This window comes from Rhopilema esculentum, chromosome 5 (assembly GCF_057945365.1).
Source record: "Rhopilema esculentum isolate cy_ngs chromosome 5, ASM5794536v1, whole genome shotgun sequence".
Classification (NCBI taxonomy): Eukaryota; Metazoa; Cnidaria; class Scyphozoa; order Rhizostomeae; family Rhizostomatidae; genus Rhopilema; species Rhopilema esculentum.
Genome location: NC_142819.1, coordinates 5,862,549 through 5,872,284, shown reverse-complemented (window position 1 = coordinate 5,872,284; position 9,736 = coordinate 5,862,549). Strand labels below are relative to the sequence as shown.

The 9,736-nt window shown below is 37.0% G+C and overlaps 1 protein-coding gene across 1 annotated transcript; it reads right to left on the bottom strand.

Moving 5' to 3' along the window:
- Positions 1 to 720: 720 nt before the first annotated feature.
- On the bottom strand, positions 721 to 8,799 carry LOC135689810 (uncharacterized). Its single transcript, XM_065207166.2, has 5 exons — positions 8,510 to 8,799; positions 2,961 to 3,098; positions 2,197 to 2,326; positions 1,727 to 1,852; positions 721 to 1,328 (listed from the first exon to the last, which is right to left on the bottom strand). The coding sequence occupies exons 1-5, from the start codon at positions 8,585 to 8,587 to the stop codon at positions 1,276 to 1,278; spliced, it is 525 nt and encodes a 174-aa protein (XP_065063238.2). The 5' UTR covers positions 8,588 to 8,799; the 3' UTR covers positions 721 to 1,275.
- Between the last annotated feature and the right edge of the window lie 937 nt (positions 8,800 to 9,736).

The window sequence follows — 9,736 nt, the reverse complement described above, 5'->3', positions numbered from 1 at the left end:
AGTTCTGTAAACTCATTTATAATTGCCATGACTTCTGTAAAACCAAACATTTCGAATAATGATAAGGCCATTTAATACCCAATTCCATGGATAATTTTCTCAACACTATGCCTATGCGTAAAGCCTTTGATTGCAAAAAACCCAATTGTATGGGTGGCACAGATGCATGCAAATATGTTATTTTGTACCACTTGCCCTCACAAGTACTCTATTACGGTAGTGAAAAGATTCTACTTTTTGCCCTTAGCACCAACACTGCCATCCCTGCCTTAATCTTGTGCTGGCGCCCCTGTTCAGAACCATATGGTTTTGAAGGAAACGTTTTAGAAAAAGCCAAACAAGATTTCCCGAAATTGAAAGCCCTTTGCGACAGAGTCAGGGCTTTGCCCCACACCCAGAAGAAAAAAAACTTAACACTGATCATATTTACTAGGTTTTAAATGCAACGTGAGCAACATATTAATTTTTCACGAAATGCACTCGAAGAATTTTTCTTGCATGTTTTACAAGTAGTCTTACTCTTGATGGACAAGTGCCTTTCAAGATCTGTACCAAGATTAAGTTTCAGAGCTGTGAAAATCATCGCAAACTTTAAACTACAGAGAAAAGGGGTGATTGTCTATGCTGAAAAATTGTTTGCGCCAAATGAAAGGCATTCGGTTTACGGAATACACCGTTTTATTCATAAGGAGAAGATTCGAGAAATGTGACAATTAAACATTCAATTTTACAATTTAACTTACCAAGAATAATTAATGTTCTATAAAATTACTATCTGATGCAAATTCGGCTTAGCATTAATCAATTCTACAGATATTTAAGAATTCACATACGTAACAAGAATCCCCAAATATAACAAACCAAATTAATGACTAAAAGGTCTTAATAAAACTCCCCTCTATCTAATACAACGTAACGTCATTACGCATACAAAATAAGTTACAAAATAATCGTTCAAAAATTTACAAATGCATATCCGTGGTAGATGAAGGGGAGTTTTGTAAGATATTAAAGTGCAGATGAGGATTCTTAGTACATTTCTCTTGAAGAGAGCAATCTTTTTAAGATTAAATCCATTTCTTTTCTTAAAGATGTTTTTAACGGAAGCTACTAGCAATAGAATCTATGAGTACCAACTATTGTTCGTCAATATGAAAAGTAATGTAAAGGACTTAGGTGTAGTTAAAGGGTAGTTTGCGTATGTCATTCATGTGTACCTACGTTTAACCACATTTGATTTTGTTATTACATAAAATGGGTCGTCCTCTTGTGTCATCATGCCCCCGCATCTTCTTCCGGCCCAGGCTCAGGAATAGCCATCATTTCAGCTAAAAACAAACGTTAAACACTTTTATAACTTTAATTCTCAAAAGGGGACTAAATCATAAAATACCTCAATTCAGGAGACTGTGCTTTAAAGCCACATAAATGTGTGCGTGCAATCATTGTAGTAAAAATCTGACTTATTTTCCGTACCCTATGTACCAGACTCACTCCTGGTACCCAGAGAATATTTTCCGTAACTCGCTGGAATCTGCATCATTACGAGATCCCATATAACACCTAAAACAGCATACCTTAAATAAAGATTTCCTTTAAAGATCATATCAAGAAGAATCAGAAGAACATTCCAGCACAAAATTGCAGAATCTAAACACAGATCTAATCTAGAAATTCAACATGATAAAAGTCCATTTTATTTCAGAATAAATAATTTTCTACTCACTTTCTCCCTGAGTAGACGCCTCGCAGTTTCGCCGCCTTCTGCGTCTAACGGAGTAAATTATGGCACAAGCTAAGACGACCACAGATATTATCGTGATTATCAGTCCTAATGCCAGGCTGAAGACATCTGGAAAGAAAATCCACGAATGATATGGCTTTCGCGACAGTTGAGAAAATAGTTGAAAGAATTTACAATTTTACCTACACTTCATCCTTCAGATGTTTATCTTTGAAAAAGGCATTTTGCCTCTCTTAAAGCAATCTATCCATGGGGTATTGAATATGAGTTAATTAACGATCATAATTAGGAACAATGAATTTCGTTACCAAACAAGGATTTACTACAATACCAGGTGCGGGGTATCGTGTATTAGATATTCTATCAAATACATTGCAATTTTCAGAACAAATCTAACGATGACGTAGCCACGAATAGAATATTATTCTAAAACAATACTATAACTTGCTTACTGCTCTTCTCCGGCACCTCCAACAAGCAAACGGCATCTGATGTCGAATTGCAAAGAGATATGTAAGACGTCACTTTGCAAGTAGTGCAATTTCTGCACTGGCGAAGGTTTGGTTTTGCAGAAAGTGTACCCTATATAGGAAAAAATGTATTAGTCTAATTGCCAACATCATACTGACACTAAAAGCTATTTTGTTTTGGAGCAAACAGGATTTTCACAACTTGCATTTTATTCACCAAGGGTTTATCAAGTATATGCATGAGAATAGACTCTGATGTATTTAAAGTCTTTTACGTATTACATTTTTAGAGGGGACATATCTTTTGGCATGACTTTCAGGAGCCCTTTCCTTTTCTAGAATTAAGTTAATTGAACCACTGTATACATTGCTTTTATATAAAGTCATACTAATGATGCCGTATTTCAATATGAAATTCAAAAAACATGAAAAATGTTTGGCCTTAATCAAGAGTTTGGTTGGCAAACAAAAAATAGTATAGAAACAGTAGCGTAGCCAGGGCGGCAACATTGGGGGAGGGGGTCAGAGGCGAGATGAGCAAGGGTAAATTTGTGGTTCAAACCCTCTGTGATTGCAGAAAACGCACTTTTACATATATATCTTTGCTATGGGGCGGAGGGTAATACGCCCTCTCTTGCCTCCCCCTCGCTACGCTACTGTATAGAGAAGAAACAAACATAGCACAATGTGAGCAAGGAGGTGTCTGGTGCTAGTCAAGAAATGTATTGTACAAGAAGCATACTCACATTTGGGCATCGAACACACTCTGCATCATCCACGCTATTACAAGGTCTGCTCACGTATTCGCCTGGCAAGCAGACCTTGCATTTCTCGCACACGTATTTCAACGTATTAAGAAATTGTCCATCTGGGCAAGGATACTCCTAGGAAAGTTAAGTAGTTCTGAATGAAATCAACAAGCTAGAGAACACAGGCATATAAACACAGGCATATAAAACGCGCTAAACACATGGTTAAGAATTACAGGAAATAGCCAATGTCCAAATAGCCATTTTTTCTCCCTTTTTCTCGACAATAAACATCAAACTGCACTTGCAATTATCTACACATTTTCGAACTCTGTCGTTTTCAAGACGACCGTATTATTTATCTTTTCTCAGTAAATAGGCTGTGTTGGAAAAAAGCGGTATTTGAATCACATCGTTTGAAGTAATAGATCTATAGGTATTTTCAAAACTGCATCTACAGGAGAAAGGTTGATTCGCAATGCGCCGCTTTGCACTCCTAGGTGGATATCACCTACAATGGAATTTGTCAATAAAGAATTTTGTGTCTCATTATTGCATGTATTAAAAATGAACAAAGGCTAGAAAAGAGTTCACCCTGTTCACCCTTTTCTAGCGTGTGATCTAAATAATAATCTGAAAAAGTTCCTCAAACCGATTAAAAATGATGAGGTTTAGGGTGTCTCACATTTTTTCCAGCCAGGGACTTTCATATGTAGAACAAAAACTTTCTTCCACTAGATAACATACACTTTATCTTAGAATAAAACATGCGGATCATGAAAAATGTTACTGCAAATTGCAACCTGGAAGGACTGCAAGGACATTATTTTCTGATGTCGTTTTGATGATCACTTAGGATAGCATAGAAATCAGGGGGCGCTCAAAAGAAGGTGTGTTAATAAACGTGTTTATCTTTGTTAATCAAAATAGGTGTTATTGGAAATTCCTGTGTTTCGTGGAAGGGTAAGAAAATAAGTGAAAATTTTTGATAGATTTTGAGATTGTATGCTATTTTACCCGCCTGTAAATTAATGAATCTGTCATTAATTCAACGCCACTTTAGCCCCGATTATCTAATAGTAGTGTAGACAAATCTGAGATTGATAAAGCGAGGCTGGAGTCTTGTGGTGTCAGGATGTATGTTCTGGGGTTGTGTATATTTTTTGATGTAAATGATGGGTGTTTCATGTGGAGCTAGCAATATGTGCATAAGAAATAATTTTTGAACATTGAACTAAATTGTGACTGTGATACTTAAGGGAAACGAAACAAAAGAAAGAGAAAACTCACCACGAAGGGAAATCTAAAACGAAGGTCGCAAGAACGATATCTGAGATCTGAAGAACAACTTCAAGAAACTCAAGTGCCCTCGTTTATGTGTATATACATTCGAACCTTCATCGTTACGCTTTATGCTGCGCATATACTCTTTAACGAATTCTTCAGGGACGGCGCCACAAAATTGAAACTGGGGGGAGGGCGCTAAGTATTAAGTCTAGGAGAACACCATGGTTGGGTCCGACATGGAAGAACATTTTTTAAAAATAAGCCTTCTGGAATGGCTCAAAATATATCTCCCAGACTAAAATTTAGCAAATTACTATACCGCTCAGAATAGAAAATTCGACGATTCCCAGAAAATTATTGATTTTAAGGAAAAATTTGGGAGGTGAGAAGACATGCTAAAACTCTAGTGACAGACATTGGGGACAGAAAGAAAGGATGAATCATGAAAACATTTTACTTCCTGAACAGAAATGTGCAATTTCTTTGTCTAGAGTATTTTCAGCAAGCCATTTTTACACATCCAAAATGCAAGCATTGCAATTATAAAGAAAGGTATCTGCAGAATTGATGCAAATAGCAGACAAATAATAGGAATATACATAAATAAGCTAGAATCAAATAGAATCAAATAAAATCAAGCAGTACATAAACAGTTTGTTCCCTCTTTATTTCATACTCTGATTTCAAAAATTATTAAAAAGACGGTCAAAACATTTTTATCTCTGAAAAGGGGGGTGGGGCTTTAGCAGTGGCGCCATGCCTGTTCTTACTCATTTGATCTTTATACAGTCCTCTTGATTTATTCAAATTGATGTTTAATATTAACTAGCCTAAGTTAGAAGTTGGTCGTTGAGACTTGAGCCTTTAGTTCCTCGTGAACATTTCGGTATTCTAACCTGCAACTTAGGAAGGGGCGAGCTTATGGTAAGTAAAGATTTTAAAAGAGTTAGGGTTAATTTTACTTCGCTGAGCTCAACTCAGTACACATTTATAAAGGAAATATAGTACAGCTTGACAATTATTGGGGGCTCCAGCTGTTGTGAAGTTAACTTTTGGTATTTCGCGTTCAATAATATACGTTCGTGTCGCGTTCGCGTTCAGAATAGTATTAATGGTAAGTGCAAAGGTCATTATGCCATACAAGGTTATAACGGAAACACACACATGGGCATAGTAGGTACTGCAGCAAGAATTGTAGTTAGTTTACGAGGAGGAGCTCCAGTAGAAAGGATATATATTAGAGACAGCCACTCCCTGGCGTAGGCCAGTGGAGTGGTAAGGAGTAACTCACACGGATTTGTCAAGTAATCATCAACCGGTTAGTCATAATTAGGCCTTATATGAATATTGCATATAAATATAAAACGTCATCATGGTGTCTTCATCATCTCTGCCCTGAGAATCCAGAAAGATACATAAAGTCTTTACAACACCAGCCTTACAAAGCAAAATACGCCAGAATACGCCTCAGAATCCTCAATTGCAGGCGAACGTTATTCAGCGCGCATAAAACAGTCTCCAAACTGAGAACCGTTTAAAGCAACAAACGCTCAATGAATATGAACGGATCGGCAACAAATACATAGTGTAGCTAGGATGAAAATGAATGAGGCTGTGGGGGCTTTCAAAGTCAGTGCCACGAGCTCTCCACTGCAAACCTCTTTTCTTAATCAGTCTACCAGACACTGCAATGACACCATTGGATCTTTTCCATATATTTTCACATAACTATTTACATGGCTATCCTTTGTCGAATCTCACACCCACACACCTGACTACTTTGTACGGTTAACAATTCAGTTTTTTTGCGGTACAGAATTTGAAAATGGCTTTGAAAAAAGCAAACATTTTACAACATACTTAAAGCTTTTTCGTCTGACACTCCTCAGAGCATAAAACGTCAGAATAGGTTCCGAAAAACATGTTTGAAAAATATATACCCAGTTGTGGATCGAAATAGGCTCTTGTGCTTGCGTTTTTCTGATTGGCCTATTTCGATCCACAACTGGGTATATATTTTTCAAACATGTTTTTCGGAACCTATTCTGACGTTTTATGCTCTGAGGAGTGTCAGACGAAAAAGCTTTAAGTATGTTGTAAAATGTTTGCTTTTTTCAAAGCCGTTAACAATTCACTAAACAAAATGCCTTAAAGTGACATATTACATAAATTTGATAACAATTAACTTCTTGCACATGCTTCCAACTAGTAAGAATTAAAAGTAATGACACAAAAACGCCCTTATCGATGCCCCATTTGTTTAGGTTGATCATAGAGCACAGCAATGATCGAAGAGCAACGCCTTAAAGTGGAGCCCACAAGATAAGCTACATTGGCCCAGCAAACAAGGAAACGAAATTCTGCTCTACTCTTACTCCATAACCATCAATGGCGTCAGCAAAGAGGTACTTGCCTGGACGCGTCCATCTCACACTTCTGGGAAATCATTTCGCCTTGATGTAATCACATTGCTATGCTCAGATTTCTCGAAAAATGTGTGAGCGCTTTCAAATACCGATACATTAAAGCTTCGCAACTAAATATTACATCAACCAAAACCTCCAGTCAAAATCCAGCTATTGATGAACACAGTGGAGCTACCTGCAATTTTTGGTTTGAGATGTTCGTCAATATGACCCACAAACAGTAAGAGAAAAAGTAATGACAACACAATAGTACAAGGCCATTGCTACTAGGGAGCTTGTGCCCCTTCAAAAATTATCAAAATCCTTTGTTTCCAATGAACAATCCTTTTTGTTCCTATCGTTTCCAGACTATAGTACCCCGCCAAAAATGCTTTCTTTCTTTCTCAGAAATCTTTTCTAGAAATTTGAAAGCGATGAAACATTTTCAAGCAAACAAAATTAGACAAATCAACAATGCTTGATACAACCATCATAATCATACCATAAAATGTCGTTTGTAAAATGTGTCCCTTCAAAGCCACGTAGGACAAATTTTGCATGAAACAATGACAAGCAAACATAAAATCTATTTCCTTGATCACTCCATATAAAGTTTGTTCTTATAAACAAAGTTTATTTGCTTCATAGCAGCAATACAAGATGTAATCTGATCACCTGAACATGTGAGCAAGGTTTAACAAATTTCCCTTTTTGGCCTTTATAATTTCTGGTCACACAAAACAGAATTAACAGCAAATTGTACGTTCATTCCCCCAAACCCTCATTATGGCAAAATTTTTGCGGAGGTTGCTATACTTATCTATTTTAGTTTAATGTACACTCTTTTTTTATAAGAACCAGTAAATTTAAGTTTAGGCTGACTGTTCTTAATTTCTTCGAAAATCCGAGGCTGGATTGTTCTTAATTTGTTCTTAAATTAAGAGGGTGTTAGCAGTGCTATTGCTAGCTTTTTCGCTCTAAGGAGGTGTTCAGGCCTCATTTGCCAACAAAGTGAGTGAGACAGCCTTAATTTGCTGACAAATTTGAATATTCACAGAAAAAGCACCCACACATCGCTAAAAATCTTCGATTCTGAGAAAAAACGTTGTTCAAAATTGCATTTTACAGAAGCTCAGCCTAAGCTTGTTCTTAATTTGTTCTTAACTTTTGACCAGTTTTGAGGCTCGTGTTCTTATAAAATTGTTCTTGTTCTATTCTACAGGTTAATCTAACAACAGAAATCGGGCCCGTTTTAAACTTTTATTTATCAAAAAGTGTGGGGCTATAGCCCCTTGTCCCACTCGGTGGCGCGAGCCCCGCTGTAGCTGGGGAACATCTGTTAACCAAATTTCAGTCTTTTCAGATGGAAGGTATTTTCCCTTGGCGCAAGGAATGCGCATGAGCAAAACGTTCGGCTGACGAAAAGCCAACGAGAAGCATGTGGAAACACACCCTCCATTCATGTTATAAGTCAAAATAAAGTGACCAAGACTTATGGCTTTTAATTCCTTTTATAAAAATGAAATCAACTTAAATTTTGTGTTGGTAACGTGGGATTTACACCGGAGATTAAGGCAGCGAAATTAAATGCACAATTATTGCGTCATGCGTGATAAGGGGGATTTTGATTTTACTCAAAGCCCGATAGAGATTGAATTTTACAGGCCAAATTTAAGGGAAACTTCAGCTATCTATTTGAAAACAAAAAACAAGAAATTGGAATCAGATGTTGTTATAAATACCTGTCGCTACAACAAATCGACGAGGATGACATTTCAATATATGATAAACATAGATAAACGATTGAGATTATTGGCCTCGCAGTAAGATTTATAAGCAATATTAACTTCCTACCTCACAGTGAACAGCATACAAGAAGACCAAGGCTTGAAAATATGCGAACTTAACAAACTCAGCTTTCCGATGTAACATCACGTTCACAATCAGCACAGGCTATGGAATTTGCAGTGTGCGCAAAACTTTTGTGGAAGTGGTGATTCCCGTTGAGTATGCAGCAACAGCAACGTACTTATTCACCCTGGCTTAGTTGCTAAAGCAACCATGTGATATTTTCCGCATATTTGCATTTTCGCCGGGTTGACGATATGAAAAACGATCTTGGAATTGCTATGAAATCAATCTAGTTTACTGAAATCGTAGATTTATCAAACTGCATATTATTTTGTGTAGCCTTGCGGGACAATGGTAAGGCAGAAAAACCAACAATGGCGGGATTGACAAGTCGAGGCAGGTAAAAGTCTTCGGACCTGATTGGCTGGAATAAACAAATCTGGGAATAGCCAGCGATTGAAAAGCAAATGAGACGAAAGAAAGAAAGAAACCGCCAATCGGCCGAAAGAACGGCAAAATGACTACATGCTCTATTCTATTTTTCTTTGTTTTATTTTAATATTTTGTATGTATTTTGTGAGGCGTCCTCTACAGTCTTTTTGTTTATAATGAGGTTGGGGGAAGAATTCAAAGGGGTTGACACCACACCCGAAGCCCCCGTTATTTCAACCTATGTGGGCAATGTCTTGCAACTTTACGTAAAGAGATAATTAATCTTTTTAGAATCTTGTAAATGTTACATACCGTAAATCGTCGGAAAAAGTGCCCACAGTCAAAAATTATAACGATATAAAAAAATATAAATACATCCCCCACCTCAAAATAGCGCCCCTGACCTCAATGGGAATCTATTCTTTGATTTTGACGCTCTATGAAGGCGTTTGTGAAAAAGAGGATATGATTTTAAAAATAGCGTAGCTAGGGGGACAAGGGGGACAACTGCCCCCAATGCTCAGAAAGTTGGTCTCTAATAAAATTGCAAATCTGCAATAAAATTTCTACCTTTGAAGGGGGGGGGGGTTGTTCAATAAAAAATAAGTAAGAGAAACAACAGAAAAAGAGAAAAATATGTTTTTGGAAATCTTTTTCTCGTGTTTCCGTCAGTTTACCATGGAGGGTTAGCAATAGGTGCTGAGGCGTTATATGATAGACGATTTGACGTCAGGATAGGTCTTTTGTATAGTCAAACAAATCGAAAATCCAAGGCAATATCTTTAAGCTTTGTTTAAT

Coding starts and splice junctions, on each gene's coding strand:
- LOC135689810 (XM_065207166.2), bottom strand. CDS start 8,587: ATGTTACATCGGAAAGCTGAGTTTGTTAAGTTCGCATATTTTCAAGCC. Junction 2,327..2,960: donor AGTGTGTTCGATGCCCAAAT/GTGAGTATGCTT, acceptor TTTCCTATATAG/GGTACACTTTCTGCAAAACC. Junction 1,329..1,726: donor GGCGTCTACTCAGGGAGAAA/GTGAGTAGAAAA, acceptor GTTTGTTTTTAG/CTGAAATGATGGCTATTCCT.